At 38.7% G+C, this 22,525-nt stretch overlaps 1 protein-coding gene across 1 annotated transcript in view; it reads left to right on the forward strand.

Annotated features, from left to right (window-relative positions):
* The window catches only part of GRID1 (glutamate ionotropic receptor delta type subunit 1), a 478,229-nt gene that overhangs the window by 431,717 nt on the left and 23,987 nt on the right, over positions 1 to 22,525 (forward strand). Inside the window, exons 17-19 of the mRNA XM_005417309.2 lie at positions 1 to 108; positions 1,488 to 1,626; positions 19,730 to 19,925. Coding sequence (XP_005417366.1) covers positions 1 to 108; positions 1,488 to 1,626; positions 19,730 to 19,925 — 443 coding nt within the window. The remainder of the gene's footprint in view (positions 109 to 1,487; positions 1,627 to 19,729; positions 19,926 to 22,525) is intronic.

A 22,525-nucleotide genomic window follows, 5' to 3' on the forward strand; every position in this document is an offset into this window, starting at 1 on the left:
ACCGCATCCAGGCAGTGCGGGCGCAGGGCACGGCGCAGCCCAGCCCCTCCGTGTCCTCCACCCTGCACAGCGCCATCTGGGTCGTGTACGGAGCCTTTGTGCAGCAAGGTACTGACCAGCAGCCACAGGCAGCTCAGCCCTGCCCACAGTGGGCTAAAGGTGCAACAGAATGGGCAGGTACTATGTTTTATTAGCTCAGCTGAGCAAAAGAGGGAAAGGTAGGCAAGTTTGAGGCTTTATGTCTTTTTTTATGCCTTTTCTGTCTCTCAGTAAGTCCAGAAAAAGCACATGCAGGGTTTTGCTCTTTGTGAAAATTGTTACATTGGAAATAAACTCCAGAGCTGTTTGGTGCAGAATTGCAGCACTTCTTCAGCTCTGAAGCTAGCACCTTTTTAATTGTTTAATGTATAAATGAAAATAGAAATGTGTCAGCTGTATCCACTGGAGCAGTGAAATGCATTTTGATGAAAAAATGAATGACTTAGAAATATATATGTTTTTGAACTCATGTGAGATAGTTTGTCTCTTGGTTGTTGGAACAGAGTGTGTAACTAACTTTACAGTCAGGAATCTCTAGGTATAGGATGAATCCTACTGAATTCAATAGGACTGCTCCCATTAACAAAGTCATTTTTGTAACTAATTGTTTACAAAACTGCCCACACAGGTTTTGTGCCATATCTAGAATGTTAGTTGTATTCTTGGAAGGCAGGTGTTATTGAATGCTGACATATGGGTAAAGTTGTTAACTTTTTTCTGCATTTTTTATTGTGATTGCAAGCTTCTAAAGCTTCAGCTAGAAAATCCATCCTATTGCTGTGAAACTTGGTCCCTCATCTCATTAAGGTGGCAGCCTTGATAGGTTTAATTGCAGTAAAATATAATCAGCACAAACATATGCTGAAGTAAGTAGAACCAGCTCTATGGTGAGCTTTAGTCTCCAATGATACTCAAGCATAACTGTGTTTGAAGACTGCTGGAAAGAAACCTTCACATGATTTGAAATCTTGTAAAGGGTAACAAGTAATGACACTAATGCTTCAGTCTTTGCAGATTTAAATACAGCAAAGATAGCACACAAACCATTAGGCAGTTCTGTGGGGCTGTTTTTTCCAATTCTGAAAGGGTAATTGAAAACAGAATATTACTATAATCTGAACAATGATTTAATTCCTGCATATTAGTTGTGCTTAACTATTCAACTTTATTTAGAACATTTTTCATGTTCTTTAGATTTGATCCTCAATAATTCTCAAGGGAAATATTTAGAAAGATGATTTTCTAGAACACTGTCTAGGGCAAGAGGAAGACTGGAAAAAATACTTGTGAATTCAGCCTTAACAGAAGCAGTGCTTTTCCCACAGTGAAAGGGCAGACTGGAGGGGAAGCAGAGAGGAACTCAAGAAAGTTCAACATACATGGGCACACAGAGGGTGATTGCAAATGGAAGCTGCTGAGATATCCTCCATTTCTCTGTTTATTTGTAGGGGGTGAATCCACTGTCAATTCTGTGGCGATGCGCATTGTCATGGGAAGCTGGTGGCTCTTCACCCTTATTGTGTGCTCTTCCTACACAGCGAATTTAGCAGCATTTCTCACAGTATCAAGGATGGATAATCCCATACGGTAAGAGCCTCTTCTTAACACGAAGCTGGAAACCTGGATTTCACAGGAAGGTATTATCCATTTCAGTGCTCATTCTTGCAAGAAGGAGATAACTCTCTAATAAAATACTCTGCTTATTTGCAGTGGCTGTTTTTCTCTCCTCTCGCCCTCTTCACCTTCACTCCAACAGCCCTCAAGCAGTTCTGATGGAGGGGACAATGGCACTTTAGTTCTGTATTTTTCCAGAAGAGAGGTCTCTCATGTCCTGCTGGTTGTTTGGTTGTAATTTGTGTGTGTGTGTAACTTGGGGGTTTTTTCCTGCAAATTTAAAGGTTGAAGCTTTTCATTTTTTTTCTCACAAAATGTGGACAGAATTTCCACCTTCACGCTGGTGTGAAGTACTGGGAGGGCCATTGAAATTTCACACTCAGTGCTGACAAGGTTAGAGCCTGATATCTCATGTTTGATGTGGTAGTGATGGAGTGGAGCAGTAGCAGTGCAGCACAGGCTCTTCTTCTAGAAAGTGCTGAGCCAAGAATTTCAGGTGTTAGAGGCTGGCACAGTTAAGCTGCTGCTCTTATTTGGGATTGCATTGGGAAGACTGGCACTGAATGTTTGTGTTCTCTTCCTGAAACAGAAGAATTGTCACTGAGGTGAGGCTGGCACTTGTGGTTTCTGCACAGAAGAACATAAGTCAATTTCTTCTAAACATGAGTTCAACAGAATTTCCAATTTTTAGGTTGCCAATGTTCATTTGCAGATAATGTAATGCTTTGTGTGGATATATCATCAACATCATCATCATCATTATACCAGGCCAAAACCTTAACAGGCTTTGGTTTTTAATTCACTTTCTGTTAGTTTGGCCATAATAAATGGGTCTCAGCAGTAACACAAATAAATACTCCAAGTAATTTCTGGAAATACCATGAGAAACTATGTAGAATAAAACTATCCATGTATGATGCCTCGATGTACTGGAAAGAAGGTTAAGCTCAGTGAATAAATTGCTCTTGAAAAGCAGGACACAAATAGCTATCCTGAAAGCTTGACTAATGATATTCTTAAAAATGTCTGAAGGTTCTATTTCTTTCACTGCAGAAGAAATTTTCTGTTTGGTCTAATCAGTACTTTCCAAAACTCAGCAAAGTTCAGAGAAGGACAAAAGTTGCAGTGTAATTACATGAGGAATCTCCAGAAAAAAAGAGGTTTAAGAGCAGAACTATGGATTTTTAGAGGAAGCCTTTGAGTATGAGCTGTTACAACATTTACAAGGGATTTTAAATCCCCTTCTTATTAAAATGAAAGGACATTGCTAAGAATCTTGAGGAGATAAGTTTTTTTGGGTAAAGGACCTGCTCAGAATTGTTTCACAAGTATTAAACTCAGGCACCCTTCTACTGCTAGAGATGATAGCTGGAGAATAGTAATTAAATGCCTTTCTATACCTAATGGTAGCTGCCACTTCCCAGGTCCCTTTATCACATCCCCTAATACAAGTTGAGGATGTAGAATTAAGAAAACATCAGCAGTGTATTTCAGGTGCCAGAAAGTAAATGCCAAAAGGAAATTTAAGTTGCCAGAAGTTTCAATGCCTGTGTTCCACCTACTTGGCTGTAGGGGCAAGGATCTCTAGTGGGTGTTTTCAGCCACAATGTGGAGAGTTCATATTGCCTGATGTCAAAAGTGGTCCTGGACGCTGTGGTTTAGGTTCCCAAATCATTCCTGAAGTGCCTTGGCGAGAGGAGGTGGGGCAAAGAAATAGTTTCTCTGGAAACTTGTGTTGACCTTTGTCCATCTCTGAGCTATGATTTCCATGTCCCCACTCTTTAGGCGAAACAGCTTATAAAATAATTTGTCAGATTTAGAACAAGTATTTTTTTCTGAGAAAGTAAATGACTGCCTTTCATGAATTAATCGTGGCCTTGCGCCTCAGCTCCCCGTTCTAGCTGGCTTCACATCATATGATGTGCAGCGAATGTTTTTGCCTAACTCTGCCACTCAGCTTGCCTGCATTCTGCCTTTCATGAACCCAGAAAGGAATACTTCAGTGAAATCAATTTTTCCCACCCAAAGAGCTACAATGAGCTAGAGCTGAATATTTGCTCACCAGCTGAGAACTACCAAATCTATCTGTGTACACTTCCATTGTTAAGAGAAAACAACCCCCATCCTTTCAGTAAATGTCTGCTGTTATCTCTCCCTCCATAGAGAAGTCCTCTGGTGTTCAGTGCTGCTGACTCCAAATTGCCAGCAGGAGAGTAATAAGTATTATGATGCTGCAGTAGCTGCAGCATAGTTAAGATTTTCATTACAAGACTGATTTTCTTCTGAAGCCCTCTCTAAAATGCCTAATAGAAATTGTTTCAGTATCAAATTGGCATGTGTGGTCTGTGACTAGTGAAATAGAAGTATGTTTGATTGAATAACTAGGTGTCAATCAACCCAGTGATCACTGCCTCCACAATTTCACAGCAACACAAGTGTGTCATAGAAATCATAAACAATATTTATTAGAATGGGCTTGGTGAGACATTCACTGAAGTGAAGTTGAACTGTTGGAAGGCAGACTTTTAGAATTATCGTGTCAGATGAAAGCCTGCTGATAAGGGAATACTGTTTTTTGGTTTTTATATCTGGCATCGGCAAGTCTCACAAGGCTATTCCACCCTGCTGTGAGTTTCAGAGGCTTCCTGTGGCTCATAGAAAGGTGAAATATCCAGTGTAGGAGGAATGGCAGAAAGCAGCTTTGATCTGCCACCTGTATTTGTTTCCTGACAGTTACTTTGTAAATCCTGAATAGAATTTTTTGTCCAGGTGTCTAGATCCCAGGCTTAACTTGGAAAGAAAAACTATTCTTCTCTTTGGATTTTCTCGAAACGTCAAGGGCTTCATCTCAAGTGTGCTAACAAGAAGAGGCACTGCCTTTCTGGTCTGGAGTGACAGCAAGTGCTTCCTTGCTCCTCATGTGTCCTGTGTGCCCATCATTCATCCTGGTGTCACGTGGTGGTGGGGTGGGTCCAAACATGGAGTTTGAGACGCACATGACATCCGCTATCCCCTCAGAAGGTCAAAGCTGACAAGAAATTTGGTGTACCTTCCTTGGCTGCCCTCAATTTTTCAGTTGCTAGTGGTTGGTGCTTTTGCTCCCCATTGATCTTTTAATGCTGCTTCTCAATCCCTTTGTCCAAATTACGTCCTGCATTTCTGTCTTCTCTGTGCCCCACCTCCCAGCCAGGGAACAAAGGCAATGTTGTGGTTACCTCAGGATTTCTGTGTGTATGGACATCCACAGGCAGGGCAGTGACACATCAAGCAGATTTCCTGACCCCTTATGGCCAGAGGAGAGAGATGTTACCTAGTTCAGTATGAAAAAGGGAAGACAACTACTGGTGCCAACTATTTTGGAGTTCAGGTTAGGAAGCTGTGATCCATGTTCTAACTTTGTAAATAATCAATTCTCAATTTTTGTTTTTAATAAGAAATCTAGGTAATGTTTAGAACCTGTGCTAATCCTCAACAAACTTGTTTAAGTTTAAACCTAAATGATTTGCATTTACTATTCTAATATTTGTCTGCAGTACTGTGTGCAGCTGAGGAGTCTTCTAATGGGTCAGTCTACCAAGTAAGGCAGAATTATTACATGCGGGTTTGTTCTTTCTTTTGTCTTATTACATTTTCAAACAGCTCTTGGATCTGCTGTCTGACCTTCCATTTGTAATTATGAGTTTAATTAGCAGTGACTTACATTCCAGCTTCATTTCTTGTTAACAAGCAGACTACACGCAGTTCAATAGCTGCACAGATATTCTGAAACTCAGGTTTAGGAAAGCTTGTCTGACAAGAGGCTAAGAATCATGCAAGAAAAATAGGACATGAAAAAGGTATTCTAATTTCAAATGCAAAAGAGTTTAAATTTTTTATCAAATTGATCCTTTAATTTGTACATGCTATGGATGCCTTGGGAGGCATCCGTACTATATGCATTCATGAACTGTGTACAAATGCATAATTTATCTGCTTTAAGATCTCAGCTGTTGTTTCATGATTTCAGATTTACTTATTTGTATTTTAATCTCCCTATTTCTTGTGTTTTGGTGACAGCTGAAGATTTAGAGCAGCTTAGTTGGGGTGATAGGCCAGCACTAGGAAGACTTGGGTGCAAATTCTTTTTCTATCACAAGCTTTGTTTGATCTTGGCAAGCTTAGCCTCCTCTCTGTCTTGTTTCTCTTTCTGTATAACACAGTAGTAATATTTGTATGGAGTAATATTTTCTTAAATGGCATATTGTCAGTTTAGCTGTTTTAAAGTTGATGGCCATAAATGACCATATTACTGTAGCACTGCAGGTATCAAAAAAAGATATTTTCTGGGTTGCATACAAAGCAGAAGCAATCTCAAAATATTTTATAATAAAATGAGAAGAGTACTTGGAAGATGCCAGCCAGAGGGAAAAGAACAAACATTTCATCCATTGTAGTTAAGTGGATTTGATAGGGTTGGTGGCAAGAACCTCACCAGAATCCCTAAGTATTCACAGCAATTTTATCTTGAAATTCCTCAAGTTTGAGAACAGCCTTTCTCTTGTTAATATCAGATGTGTCTTTTTAAATATTTCATTGGATTTTCTTTTGTTATGTTTAATTTGTACTGTGTTTTGCAATGTCTGTGCAGCACCTCAGGCATGTTGGCAGGAGGCATGTAGGAATGAGCATGATAAAAAATAATTATTGTGATTATCATTAAAGGCCTGTGAGGAAAAGCTTCAATCATTAAATAACTTCATTAAGTCCTTCCATAAAAACAAAGGCTAAAAAAGTATATAAGAAAGATGCAAGAACTCAAAACTTTTTTCCTTTCCAGAACATTCCCTCTCTGTGCATTTCCTGGGAAAAGCTCTGTGCAGCAGGGCAGCAGTGCTCAGGGGCAGAGCTTGCCAGCATTTGCCTTCAGGCTCTGCTCAGGACAAGGCTCTGGGCTGCTGCCAGTGCTCCAGCTCCCATTGTTTGTCTTTTCATTTCACTCCTATTGATGGTGCTGCCCAGTGGGTGCTGCCTGGAAAGCCACAGAGTCTGGAGCCTTTTGAAAAGCTTTCTGAATGTTGGCATATGCCGCTCAAACACGGTTTAAAATGGATCCTAATTGCTCCTCTAATTGAACAAGCAGGCAAGCATCTAAGTGCAAATATTTCCCAGGGACATTTTTCTGAGAAAAATGAGAATGCACAGCTGAAAATCAAGCTTGCATTCTATCTCCCCAGTTGCCATAAAAAAATGTGGTGTAGATTGGAGATCAATGGCAAACCAAGAGATTTGTGATTCCACACCTCTCCAACTTGACTTTTGAGAGACCTGTATCATAGCATCTCTTCATTTGTTCTGGTTACTGAGAAGTTCTGTGGCTGAGGTGGGTTGAGGCATTAAAATTCAGATGCATGCACGGTTTAGAGAAGAAAATGGTTTGGATATAACATTAGCAAAATCTACCATCTGTGCAGGTAATAAAATCTTTATTATTTTTTTCTTTTGCTTTGAAAGGAGAAAAATCTCACAAGAGTAGCAGCCCTCAGGACAGCCCATCAAAATGTACAAGGATTGGTTTAAATCTGATACTTGGTACTCCTTGGCTCGGACAGAGTCACCTTTTGGGTCAGATTGTCTCACATTAATATAGGTTATTCCCCTGCTGTCCACAGAGGAGCTGTTTGCTTTCTGCATGCATTCAATCCCTCTGGCCCCTGACTTACACCTTCCTTGTTGTAGGATGAGGTTTCTTTTTATTACATGGATAGCACCTATGACTTATTTTGTCAGGTTGTATTTTCTGTGTGACTCCTAAGGGATAACAATACATAATAGAAGTAACAGAAGAACAGTACAGTAATAGAAGATTTTTGCTCAATAGGATACTTAGATTTCTATTATTTTTTTCTCTAAAGAAGCTGATTTAATGTCTTATATGAACTGCTAATAGCATCTAATATAGCAGGATATTAAAAAAGCAAAATAATTATTACTATAGCAAATCAAACAGAAAGGGCCTTAAAGCTTCAGACAACTCCTAACAGCTCAATCCATCATCTCTAAACACAAAAACAGAGGAAGAAGAAAAACTCCATAGAGAATTCTCTTTTGGAAATAATCCTGTGTCTCAACCATTAAAGAGGTTGGCCAGTGGGGGGTTTTTTCCACATTTTGAGGCAGATCTCTTAATGACATAGTGAAGTGAAGCAGCTGCCTGCAAACCAAACCAAACCAAACGAAAACCCTGTAAATTAACATGTATTTTATATCATTTATCTGTACTGGTCAGAACCATCTGTGTAACAGTGGGCCCTATTATAAAAGCCATGCAGGTTCAGTTAGAGGATAATATAGTGAATATTACTGCATAGCTTTCCAAATTGCCAGAAGGTCTCTCTGAGAGCATTCCTGAAGCCAGAAGAAATAAATTGTATTCACAAAACTACCAATAGTTAGTAAACACTTAATCACAGTAAGTTCATTCCTGCAAAACCATGAGATTAAATTGAAGGTCACTGTTCTCACTTATAAGAAGGAGAAGTTGTACCTGTTTTTTTAATTACTGTCACTTCAGACAGGGCATGAATAGGCTTCCAACTCTGCTAATCTCCTGAAATATTTTGGGAACTGCTTCATTTGTTTATGTAAAAAACCTGTCTTCTCACCTTGCACAATTCCTCGCCAACATTGCCATATGAACAGTGGTTCTGTCATGTTTGTGCCATGATTGTTCAGTGTTAGATTTTCTCACCCATCTAACAGCAAAGGTAATTTTCCCATCTTCTGCTCTGGACACTGGAACTTCAGTCAAGGGCTGACACAAATAGCTTTCTGCAGTGACAAATCATGCAAACTAAATTTATTGGTGTTGTGAGAAGGATTTATGTTTGCTTCTTTATTCTTTTTATCTTGTGCATTTGCACAATTCCCATACATTTATAGTATGTATGGTTAGCTAGTCCAATGGCTGCACTACTCTTTAAAATTTAAAGAGAATTATTTTGGTTTTCTAGGTCCTGAAAGAGCTCTTGCAGAAGCCCTTGCAGTTTCTTGTAATTGCTTTAATAGTCCCTCATGTTAAGATAGTTTGTATATGTGTTTTTGATACGGTATCTTTCAGGAATTGCCAGCCCTTCTGTATCCTTTATCCTTTAAAGCAACACCCCAAGAGATTTTCTTCTCTAGTTCTTGATGTTTGTTGAATCTGATCTTTTGAAATATAGTATTTTTACATTGTTAATCTTGTTTGGGTTTTTCTTCTGCCTCAGGATATTAAACTCCAACATCTTGCAAACATTTTTAATCTGGATGCTTTTCTCTTTGACATTTCCATTTAAATCTATCAGATCTAAAATAGCCACTCCCCTCATTAACGTCTCCATTATAGAAGAGCATTCATTCTCACACCAGACACTCTTAGCACCTTCACTGATGTATAGGATGATATTTCATCTACTGAAAAAAAAAGTTGTTCCAATACATTCTAAAATATTTATCGACCATCTTGCCATGAAGTGGAAATCTGTAAACTTGCCATTTAAAGAAAGGCTTTAAAAATTGAATATCTTTATAAGGAGATTTAGAAAGTATTCCTGATGATGTAAAAACAAACCCAAAACAAACAAACCCACAAACCAAACTGAAAAATAAAAGCCTAGCAAAACAATTTTAATCAATGCAGGTCATGGTTGTTTAGGGGAGAAAGGAATTTATTTTCCTTGGGAAGTAAGATACTACTGTTTATTACCATGAGTGCTATACTCTCAGTTCTTACTTTGCAAAATATTTTCTGGAGAGAAAAAACAACTTTTCTGGAATACTGTGTTGCTAAGAGAAGGGTTGCATGTTTTCTTTCCATTTCCTGGGCTCATCTGCCTTGCTGAGCAATGTTCTCTTCTTCTGCATGTGTGCTCCTTTATAGTATAATACAGGAGTGTTTCCAGACTCATCTGGAGATGAGGGAGAGAATGGCATTGCCTCAGAAAAGCTGTTTTGATACAGCTGACAAAGTTTGTTGCTTTACAAGAAATGTAATCACAGGCATTGAAGTTGTTTTGCCTTCTAAACCATTAAAACCAGCCTGAGAGAATGTGCCACTGATTTAATTTAATTGATTTATGAGTAGTCATGTCTATCTAGAAAATAGAAAACCATCAGTCAGAATGGGGTGGATGTTAAACACTGTGTTTCTTACATATGGCAATAATGCAATTTCCAAGCTCATATTTCAAGGTATATAATTAGGCTGCCCAATAAACTAATTAATCTCAATATAATGAGCAGCCAGTGGTTTTTGATGTGCTTTTTTGGTGCTTTCTAGTATGAGATTCAGTATTCAAAGAGACTTGTGTTCAGGGTGAGGAGAAGGAGAGGCCAAAGGCTGAGGTCTCCCTTCCTGGTTGCCTTCCTGTACATCAGGATGAGATTGGAAGTGCACCATACACAGTGTGCTCAGTCTGGGTCCTCTGAGAAACAGGCATGTGTGCCTGCAGCCTTTGAAATATGCATATGTAGTGCATGCACTTTCGACGTCAGTAATAACTGATGAATGCTATATGTGCTTTCAGTATTAATGAAGAGCCCTATGTTTTGATTTCCCAGGGGTATGCAGCACATGCTCTAGCAATCAAGGTGCCTCTTCAGAGTCCCTCTGTTTTCTTCTCTTCCTTCTGTCAACAGTGGTAGCTTCTGCTCTGCTCCCTGTGGTAAGGGAAGGGTGTGAAGCTGTTTTCCAGCGTCACATTGGACCTTTGACAGATCTGAATTCATCCAGCCCCTCCACCCCAGCTGTGAGACTGCTGACATGCAGGACTCCTGATAAATCAAAACTTAATAAAGGGTTGTGTAGGACCTTGGTCCACACTGGGATTTCATGGGCTTTAATGATATCCTAACAGTCATTGTACAAAGTACCACTAACCCCGAGTAAAGGCTTTATAAGCCAGCACCAAGAAGCCAAGCTTATCTGTTGCCCACTCAATTTAATTAAAAAGCTACTCTTTGTCATCTGAGCACAAAACAGAACAGCAGCATTATCAGTACTTAGAACAGCAATGGAAAAGGAAGAAAGCAATTTCTTCCTTCTCGATCTTAATCATTAATCTTCATTAGGATTTTTAGCTTCTGAATGTGAGCTGCAGAAGACATCAGCGTAGCAAACAATTTAAAGTACATCTGCATATGTAATAGGTAGTTTGTTATTTTCATTATAGGTAAAAGCATGTGTCAGTTGCCAGATGTGTTTGATTCAGACAATATGATTTTCATGCCGACTTTATGATATGTTTGATTTAGGTGAAGAGACTAAAACCTGCTGTTGGGACCAAGGTGCTTTTAAACACCAGCTGCATTTTTTTATTTTTATTAATAATTTAAGGAGTAGAATACCTTGCTTTAATTAACATGTTAACCCTTTGAGCTTCTCAAAGAAAGGCCATAATGGCAAAGTGATTTAAAAGTAAAGAAAGGAAATACTCAAAGGAAGTCCAAACAGGAGTATTTTTTCCTCCAAACATGCTCTTGACATGTTTTTACCTTTTCTTTGCATTTTTATTTCCTTCTCACTGTTGGATGGAATATGGAGTGTGGATCAAGGATCTAGGATTACCCAGATTTTTTAGTAGGACTGATTATTCTGGATTTGCAGGGTGAACAGCAACTGCTCATAGTTGCTCTGAATCCCTTTTCAGACTTAAAACTGAATCTGCCAATGTTGCACAGATGTGCTGTTGTGCCAAATCTTCCCTTGATCTGTTCTGAAGATCTGCCCAGTCATGTAGCAGTTTAAACGTGGATCTGAGCATACAAATTAAAGCTCCAGACTTTGAAATCCTGGGCCTGCATCTTAAAAGAAACTCTAATGTGTTAAAAGCTCAGAATGTCTCTTTGTCAGTCTGATACTTTTCATGGTTAGATTACAAACATGGTGGGCAAACTGGGAAATATCTTAAGGTTATTAAGTTTTTAAAAATATGGAAAAATGGTGTAGTGAAGAAGGTTCTGTAAATAGCCCTTGTAAATATAAAGGAAAGACTGCCCTCTGACTTGACTCTCTTAGTTAGACGTCAGATGAATTCATATGCAATCATAAATGCTCAGCTGTGAGAAACTTCATCCAGGGATCACAAACTATGGGGCCCCAGTGGATCCAGCTTTGAGATGCAAATGCTCAGAAACTAGTTTTCATTGTTATCACTGTTAATGGAATAGTTTATTACACAATTTTGTGGTTTTGAAAACATTTCAAGCAACAGAATCATAACTTATACTGTAAGGCCCATCATGTTTTCTTACAATGTGCTAACAATTCAGAAAACATGGGACATTGAGAAAGAAAAAGTAAATTATAAATAAGTTAATGAAAAAAAATCAGCAATCTAAGTGACATGCTTTTATTGCCTGGAGGAGTTTTGGAGAGAAGAAAGGTTGGAAATATAGTTAGAAACCCTGGACTGGCAATCAGGAGATGCTTAGCTTATTTCTATCTGTTTAACAGATTTCTTTATGTGCAGTGCTGGAGAAGAGCCAGCATCAGCTCTAGGCAAAATGGACTTCTAGGATCCAGTGACAAGTCAAGTCACACTCACACAGATCACTGCAGATGATTGGAGTAGTTGAGGTGGTCCTGAGGGCATAATTTAGAAATAGCAATGGATAGGAATACCCAGAGGTTTAATTTTGTTTACAGAAGAACCTGTTTTACTGATTATGATGAGAATCCAGTTTGATTTTTGGATCCAAATTTGACTCTTGTAGCCAGAAACAGTGTTAAAATTTTGAAAATGGGCATGTTTCCTAAATAAACTGCTGGGAGATACTAAGAACTTCTGTGAGCAATGGGACACAGTCTGCTTTTAGGGGTTTTGTCCTGCATCCTCCACACTTGACTTCAGTGAAAGTGCTGCTGATTGTTCTGAGATTGGTAAATCAAAAGTGGAAGTTCAAGTGCTGGTATTAGAATGTATTTCTGCTGCATCTCAGACTCTTAGAAAGTACACATAGCCTCCAAATGTTTTGCCAATACAATGTGTGTAGCTAGTAATTAATTACTGCTAAAATCATAAACATGACAGTGTATAATTTGTTAGTGGCTTGACTGTCTTTGCATTTCAATGGGTTTACATTCTCTTTGTGCCCTTCTTTCAAAACTTGATCATGCAGTAGCTCTGCAGGAATAGAGCCCCAGTGAAAACGCTCACTCTGCAGGGAAGTCAGTGCTATGTCAGGAGTTAAGAAAGCAGTTTACTTGTCTTTCCTTTTGCATGTAGGATCAGAGGCTTCTGAAAGTTGTTTGAAAGCAATTAAATCAGTTTGGAGGCTGTATGAGTTGTATGCTTCTGGTGCTTTGTGTATGTATTATTTGGCTATTTTGTTTTTCATTTTTCTTACTGTTTGTGTTTTTGTCTCCAATGCTGGGACCCTTGAGCATGTGCTTTTTTGTGCATGACCGGTTTCACTGATCTCAGCAGTACTGCTCTATCTATTGAGTCTGCTAGGAAGCCTACAAAAGAAGTTTCTTTAAGGGCAGTAGAAGGGCTCCTGATGCTGCACTGGGTGGGTGCCAGAACTGCTGCCATCACACATAGCATGCAGGATGTGTAGCAAACCCCTTCCTCCTGGGGCAGAAATAAAGTTGGCTTTAGCATCCTCTCCCTAGAACTGAATGTTACATTTTACTTCTGGTTGCACCTAATTTAGGGCAGTAAGTCCCAATCCAGTCAGAGTCTCAGAGATAGCACCACACTGGCAGCAGTGACCATTATAAGCATGAAAAAAGCTGCTGCAGTGCCATTACCTGCTGAGGAGTTCAATCACTATTTGTTTTAACTATAGGAAGAGGAGGGGGTTGACATGGCAACGTGTTCTGTGACACATGTCAATTGATTGGTTTTGCCACTGGAGGAAAGTCCCTGCTTCTTTGAAATGCTGTGTAGCAGCTGCTCCTGCCCCACTGGTGAGGACAAGAGCAGACACAGCCCTGACTGTCTGCACTTTGTCTCCTGCTGTGGTTTGGAAAGGTTCAGTCCTGGTGTGAAGGGCTGTAACTCCACTGATTCTGTGTAGTTTAATCTGTCAATACTTATGGCTCCCCTTGTAGAGGCTTTTTCTGTTAAGGATTTTGTTTAAAGTGGATGGTGTTTTTCCTGGAGATCAGATAAAATGAGTTTTATATGAATTATAAAGCAATATATATTTGCTGGTGAAGGACTTGAGCCAAAAAAGTAACCTAAGCATGCAAGTACTGCTGCTGATCTCTACTGGACTATCTCTGTTGCTAAAATGAAAATTTTGCTTAGAGTATTTGATGAAGAAACCTGTTGCTCTGCACATCATCACTGCACTGAGACAGAATTAAGAGCATTTAAAATGACTTGCAGTGAAATGGAACAATGCAGAATTTGATCACATCACTATAGAGAAGTTGATAATTTAAAGATTAATTTAAGTATTTAATGCCCAAATGAAAATCATGGACCCAGTTCTCTTGAAGTCTAAGGTTATAAGAAGTGAATTTTAGTTCTCTGTACTAACTGTATGGCCATTCTAATAATACCTTGAACAGTTTTATTGGCCCCACTAAGAACAATCTTTAAAGTAGCCCATCTTTTAGTTTTTGTATGTCCAGTTTAATACACACTAATAACATTCCAATGTTTACCTGGAACAAACATTAAAAATCTACCAAATTATGTCATAATACTTTTTTTTAAGTATATTTACTTTTTTGCCTTGTAGGTGCTAAAGAAAGATTAGTTCTAATGTTACCTCATTGTTCAGCCCTTTCTTGTACAGCTGAAGGTTCATGAAATACCAGTTGCACTGGTGTTTAGAGACACTAACTGCTATTCTCTTCCATTTTAAGTGGGCTTGTGCTTTTTTATCTTGCATTTAGCAGCACAGTCTTCATACAAGTCTCTGAGTCAATGAGACTATCATCCCCTAGTGGTACTTTATATCCATAGCAGAGGGATTTTTTTTCTTCAGCCCTTCAACCAGTTAAACTGTTCAACTTGGGTAGACCAGCTCTAGAGAATGTCTTTTTGTGAAAGTTTGAACTCAGTTTCTGATGTCTGAAGACAAGCTTTACCCTACCCACTTATAAATTTTACTTAAAATGGGAGTTCCAAAGATTGTTCATTTGTGAACAATGGATGGAGGCTTAAATCCTTTGTCTTGCAGATTCATAAATGGATCTAAAAATTAATCAGGACTCAGATCAGACTGAGGTTCTGAATGGTAAGATGTGCTCATGTAGAGCATCTGCTCATTGTTTGTACCACTGCAGTACCTCTTCAACCTTGATTCAGATTTGCAGACTCTTTTCTCTTGGGGGACAGCTAGAAATGACAATCTGATCTGGCAATGCTTGCTTGGCTTCCAAGTTCATCTCTCTGTGGGTGGATTGATGTGATAACAACAAACACCATTTTCTTAATTGTCCTCATTCTGCCTTGGAGGGAGGAGTTCTCAGCAATTTTAGGTCTCAAAATTCTGCACTTTTCTGCAGTTCACAGTAGGCAGAATTCTCTTTGAACTCATTGCTTTCCACAGGGTATAACTTTATCCAATAAATCTCTGTTCAGATAGGATTTTATGTTCTAGGTTTCAGCTCATAGGTGTTTCTTAGGCTTACAGTGCTGGTATAAGCTTGTCAAATCAGTTCAGATACATCTGTTTTTACTTTGAAGTTTTCTGGGTTTACTGTTTTCCCAGTGCATAAACCACATATTTCCCTCTCATGTAATTGTGTGGAGAAAACATTTCTTGTTAGGAACTGCACTTAGATTTAATTCTGCAGATGTAATGAATTCTTAACTGTTGGAGAAAAAAAAATTAAAAGAAAATAAATTAGCCTCAAGGCATTTAAAGATAGAAATTTAGGACTTGTGCTATACATTTTATGTATGCATTTTTAAGACTTCATTTAGGCAGAGCAGCTTAAAAAGTCTCATCATCTCTGGTGCACTTTATCTTTATGGCAGCCATCACCTAGAATATTATGCTGCATTGAGCAAAACTCTCAGGGTCACTAAAAAAAAATTTTTTTTTCTTTTTTTTTTAAATGACAGGAACATGTTTTTCTTTTGAAAAATACTTTGATCACATCTGATGATCCAGGTGCCTGCAGCTCAGTTAATTGATCAGCAGTTTCCTCAAAGCACCTGGTGTCAAGTTTAGTCTGTCACTTATTATTCATCCAGAAATCTTGGACACACAGAAGCAACAGAGTAAAATAAACCAATAGTGGCAGCATATTTTTAGTCTGTGTATCTACAACTCCACAAGGCTTTTACAAGTAAGAAAACATCTTCAAAAAGTATCTTAACCAGTATTTTTATTCTGGCAATTAGTTCTAGTGGTCTAATCATAAGTGCTAATACTGGTATTGCCTGTCTGTGTCTTCTGCAGCATTTGTTTTATGCCAATAAGTTTCTAACACACGAAACAAGCAGAGACCCAGTTTTGAGTTGAGTCTGCATGAAGTAATTGTAATTCCACTGGAAATACGTATCAGTTCTGCGTTCATCTAGCAGGCATAGATATGGGCATTAATTGTTTTGGCTGGTAACATAGGTTTAAAAGACAACATTTTTCTTTAGATTGACTGCAAATACATTTACTTAAATCAGTTGGTTTACATGTACTTGTCAATTATAGCAATCACACAGTAGATGTATTTATCTACAAATTGAAGTTGTGCTCCTGTAACAGTAAGTGAGGGACATTGGCTTTTTCTGCTTTACTGGCTTTATCTTTAATCACACTTACAAAGAGTCTTTAATGGCTTGTGAGATCCAATAACTGAGGTGGTAAGGTTAATGGGGCATCTTGTTATGCTAAACATTTTTGTTGCAAATAGTTTTGTATATTAAATGGATGAAATCTTTTCCATGGGAAAGTGAGACAAGAGTTTGACTGGCTAAAGGAGATGGGTCCAGCTGACAGCTGGTTGCACAAATAAAGCTTAAGAACAATGGCAGCAGCCGCCTTTAGAGAATGACACAACTGTAAGATACAGCCAGTATCTGAAAAGTAGCAGTGAGTGATTTTGTCTGGCAAAGGCAAATTTGAGGGATTTAAAATAACAGTTTTTAAAACCTACCCTTGTGACTATCTTACTCCACCCTGTAAAAAGTAGGAGATAATTCATCTCCATCCAGTATCATTTATTTATGTGCCCATGCCCACCATGCTGAAATCTTTTGACCACTTCTCTAGCTATGGATGTGCTGAGCATCACCTCCACTTTCAGTGCAGAAATACAGCAGAGATATTTTTTATACAGAGTAAGAACTGTGGCTGGGACCACTCCCTGTTAGGATAATTTCTGAGATAGATTTTTTTGGTTAAGTGGTCTAAAACATTAGACATTGCACTGCAAGAAATCCTTAGGACACACACTACTCCACATTTTCTGTTCCAAAGAAATGTTGCTAGCTAAAGGGGTTACCTTACTCCCACAGCCAGGCCATCACTGTGCTCCCCTCCCTGCCACCTTTATGCTTGTCTGTTTATTGCAAGCACTTGATTTAAACCCCAGATCTGCTCTCTCTGCCCTGTGATGCATAGAGAATTGAACAAACTGTGCTGCTCGTAAAGCAACATGTACTGTCCTTTTGTGCAGTACTGATTGTCAATAAAATGTAATTTAGTTAAAATAAAAATACTGATTGTCAATAAAGTACAATTTAGCTAAAACAAAATGCATATTTCTGAGTAAAAGCTTCCATGGCAATAAAGGAAAACAGAAAATACTGATAATATTAAAATTGCAAGTTTAATTCTTTTTAACTATCCAAACCCTCATGTTCAAACTTTCAAACAGAATAGTGGTATCAGGAGCAGGCATTTGTAAAGTCCTTACCACCTGACATGTGTGTTAAAGTATATTAGTTAAACATATTTCTGCTACTGTACTTCTACCAAACATGCTTTCCTACACACACCAAAATCTCTGCACTAAAACTGGTGGGAAAGGGTTGCCACAGAACACCCTCCTGTGTGTATTGAGTACCTTTCTTTGCCCTGTAGGCAGAAATGTGTCTTTTAACAGCCAAGTCATCCATTCCTGGAGCTTAAACAATTCCCTGGGATATGATGAAACTTACTTTAAAAAATAAAGGCAGAACTAAATGCAGCATGTAATCATGTAGATTAAGACTGGAGGAAAAACAGTTCCATAGAATGTACAGGAAACATTTAGGGGAACAGAACAGACCTTTCAGGATCATTAAAGAAAGAAAGAAAATCAGAACAAATTCTCCCATTTTTCATTAGCATTTTGAGTTTCCAACAACCTCCAGGGTGTTTGTTTTCTACTTTATCAATTGCCATATAGAGCTAGGGAAATAACAGGAGTATTGGGGTTTGGTGGAACTCCTAGAGTTAGCCCAAATCCACAAGTGTGCAATGTATATAGAGAGAAGCTGTTCACACAGTCTTAAAGCTGCTTAACAGCTTAAAATGATAAAAAGTCCTTAACACAATTTAAGAACTTAAACCACTTAAACTGTTGGAAGCAGCTTGTGAGTTTGAAGAGTTTGGGGCAGGGGCTGTGCTGAGAGGAGCCCTTGGAGCTGCAGCCTGGGGACAGGGCTCCCACACCAGGAGTGCCAGAGAAGGGCACCTTGTGCACCTAAACCTGGGAGGCCTGGGGGTGATGCTGGGGAGAAGAGGGAAGAGCTCTCTGTGTATTTTTATGGGGCATTGTGTATATGACCAGATTGCTTTGCTTTAAATAGTGTAGCAGGGAATCTTACAGGCGTGTGAGGTGTCAACAGTGCCATCTCCCCAGTGAAACAGGGAAGAGGGTGGCAGAAAAATATTGTCTATGACAAGTCTTCAGCTGTGGAAAACAGCTTTGGCTCATGGGCCAAGGGAAGGCCCCTCAGGAGCATTGTGAAGAAATCTGCACAAGCTGCAAGCCAAAATGTTCTGCTTTTGTGGCTCCAGGAGCTGGAGGTCTGGGGGAGGTGGCCTTTCAGATCTATTGATCAGGAAGTTTTTGTTTCTGGAGGATTGTTTTTGGGAAAAAGAAATGGGGTGAGGCAGGGAGGGTTGCTTTAGTTTAATTGATGTCAAGCAATGTTAGTTGGTTGTATCAGAAACATGTTATTAATATGTGAAACCACACATTTATAAAGCATTTTAAAGAAAAGAAACCATTATTTATGAGCTTCAGTTTGGTCCCTGCTGGTGTGTGTGGTCATCAGTGGTCAAATGTGTGTTTGTATGCTCAGAGGGTGGCACAGCACAGAGGTGATACTTGAGGGCAGAGGAAGAAGGCACAGGAATAGGAATGAACCTCTGAAAGTGGGGCAAAAAAACAGCCAGGATCCTGCTTCTGATGGCAGTGATGCCACCTTCAATGTTTTGAAGCTTGGGCTGGTTTTCATTGATGCAGGCAGTGATTTACACCTTTCAGTGCAGAAAAGGCTGTAAAACAGGAGTGAATTACATTCTGTACAATTTGAAAATAAATTGTGCATTCGCAGCCACTCGGGGTGAGGTCCATTTACACTTCCAGAGCTGTATATGATGAGTAAATGAAAGTTAGGCCTCTGTGTGAATGAAAAATGCCTGTTTTACCAGAGGCTGTGAAAAGAGAAAGTGAGAGAGACTTAGTGGAAATTGGAAGCAAGATTTTATTTGTTTGTTTAAAACAGTCATATTGATTTGGAGTGAGATGGAGCATTGGTATAACTGCAAACTACTTCCACTGAATTCTGCAAGGTATTTCTATGAAGTTGATGGGGCTGGAAGTTTATATTTATAATCTGAGTTTTTCCTGTGTTCAGGTAAGTCTTTATCACATTATATGCTTGTGCAGCCTTGGTGGCATATTTAACATGAAAGTTATCTATCAGAAAAAAAAATCTTCACTGGGGTGAAAAAGAGCTTGGGTGTAATTAAAATCATATCAACTCAGTACAATTAAATAATTACTTGGCTTTCCTTTATGATGAGGAATGAAATATGGAAATGTTATTTGGTGAGGGTGCTTTCTGATGGTGACAGACATTGAAAGAAACCATTTAATTAATGAAATCTTGCTAATGTACTACATAATACTAATTTCTCAATATCGCTTCAATTTCAGAACGTTTCAGGATCTGTCCAAACAAATGGATATATCTTATGGCACAGTCAGGGACTCAGCAGTGTATGAATACTTTAAAGCAAAAGGGACCAACCCTTTGGAGCAGGATAACACATTTGCTGAACTGTGGAGGACTATCAGTAAGAATAATGGGGCAGATAATTGTGTATCAAACCCTTCTGAAGGCATCAGGAAGGTAAGACTGGATCGCAGGGGTTTTAATTTAATTTCTGTATCAATGTTGTTTCTATTGCAGTTGCAATGTTAAGTAAGTCACAGGAAAGAAATTACAGTCATTTAAAATCTCCTAAATTCTTATATAAAGTTCTTTTTTAGTACCTTGATGGCAGATAAGAATCATATTTTGGTGTCACTGTTCTGAATTTAAGTACTTTAGCTCTGCATAAGTTTTCAGTATGTAAGTCCTTTGGATTTGGTCATACGGTTTCTCAGTTTCGTGGGAGCTTTGATAATGCCTTTTTGGATTTAATTCTTACATTATGCAGTACTGACTCCTGTCCTTTGCTTATTTGAGTTTGTTTTCTTTTTTCTGAGTTCATGATTGGAAACATGAATAAGAATTAAGGGATCCACAGAATGCATACTTCATTTCTCTTGAAACAGAATTTAATGCAAGATTTTTCTTTGTTTATTCCAGACTTTGAAAAATGCATTCACATGACACTGTGTTTTACCAAAATGTTATTTCTCTCAGATAAAGCTACACATTTTTTTGTGGAACAGAGAATTAATGTGGCATTCAAGGACTGATGTATAACAGCTTAAGATGCTGCATCTTTGTTCTAAGTCCTGTGATAATGAGTGTTGGCCATTACAAATGCTCTCGCTCTCTCTCTCTCTCTCCCTCTCCCTATCTCTCTCTCTCTCTCTCTCTCTCTCTCTCTCATAGCCTGCCTCTCCCCTCTGCTCCCCATCTTGAATCTCAACAAAACCATGCAGCACCTTACATCAAACACATGTCCACTGCATTACACAGAAAGGATGCATGCTGAAAGCCTTGATGTGCTACTCCTTTAATGAATAGTGTCCTCTTCATCTGTATATTGATTTTTTTCCCTAAAACAAGTTTACAGTTTTTATTATCATAGTGAATGTTTGATCAGAGATACTCTTGTCAGTGAAACAGTGATTTACTACTTCTTTATGCTTTTGTACATGGGGCATGATGAAATGGTTTTGGCTTGCATTTCCTTTTTATTTTTTGAATTTTTTTAAACCTCTTCTGAACAGTCAGAGGGACCGTATCCAAATTCTACTGTTTTTACAGTGCCATGAAGAGAGTGAACACAATTAATGCAAGCCATCCCATTTCCCAATTCAAACTCCTTTAGCAAAAGATTCCAAATTCTTTGCTCGACTTTTGGACAAAATCTTTATGTAGACACTTCTTGTCTTAGCACACAAGTATTCAGTCAAAATTTGGGTACACCCTGCCCATCCCTCAGATGAGCTTCCCCAAAGCCCTCTGCCCTCAGCTCCAAAATCCACTCTTCCTTGGGGATGAGATAGAGCTCTGGCAATAGCAACGTCTGCAATAGTTGTTGGCTTTTTTTTTTCCTCAATCTTCTCAACATTTTATGAAAATGAGCCCTCTTTCGATATGTTTTGGTAACATTTAGAGGAGAAATAGAGACATTAAATGTTTTTCTATGTATCCTAGCATTTAAGCCAATAATAAAACAGTTTAACTTAGAAAAATATTCAGTATTTTACTTTTCTTTTTTCTAACATTCTTATGGCAGTGAATCCTCTTTATCCATGAAATTGTAAATGCTCTTACTCTGTAAGCCTAGTGCATGCTGCCATTTATGATAGCTACATTTGCTAAGCCAGAAATGTAACTGGAGACTGGCAGGCAGTTGAGAATACCAATTATATTGTCTGTATGGAGCTGGCAGCTCCATCCTATCTATGTGATAATAACTTTTCATACTAAGTTTGATTTCAGTGTTGTAGGGTGATTTTTATATAACTAGATCAGCTCATTCAATTAATGTCAACAACAACTAAATTTTACTTCAGTCCCCAAAGATGACTGAGGCCGCTATTTGATTAGACACCTACATAAATTGGCTTTAATATTTAATAACATTGTCAACTAAACTATTGTGTTTATAGTTTAAGTGTCACTCTTCCTAGCTCATTGAACTCTCTGAATAAACAGACAAGTTTTCTATGTCAAGTATTATGGCTAGAAATTCTGGGGTTTTTTTAAAGGAGAATTGATGTCAGCCAAGGAAATGAGACTTCCCTTCCATAAACACATCCTGCTGTATGAAAGAGATGTAAATGTGCCTTACAAATGTGTTTCGTAGGAAATGGGAGCTCTAAATCTCTCTAGCATAAAAAGATTCATAAAACATTTTTCTGAATCAGGACTTGCCTGACACAATACAAAAAAAGAAAAAAATCACTACTATTCTTTCTTCCCTCCTTCTGCTTTCCATTCTTCTCCGACAGTATCACAGTTCAGCTGCAGTTACAAACAAAGCCATGCCACTTCAGTGCAAAACAGGGAGTGCTGGTTATTTGTGCCACAGACAGGTATTTCAAGTGTTTGTTCCTATCCCATTTATCTTTCTCCATTTCAGGGAGATTTTTCTACTCCCTTTGACTGTCTGAAAACAAAGGGATGGCAGTGGGGGAAAGTCATGTGAGCTTTCAGGGCATTTGGTTGCCAAGGCAGAGATGTCTCTCCAGACACAGCAGGGTCCCAGCAGCCACAGTGACCATGTCCCATGGGCAAGGCACAGCTTTTCCAGCACTGGGAAAGCC

Source organism: Geospiza fortis, unplaced genomic scaffold (assembly GCF_000277835.1).
Source record: "Geospiza fortis unplaced genomic scaffold, GeoFor_1.0 scaffold130, whole genome shotgun sequence".
NCBI lineage: Eukaryota > Metazoa > Chordata > Aves > Passeriformes > Thraupidae > Geospiza > Geospiza fortis.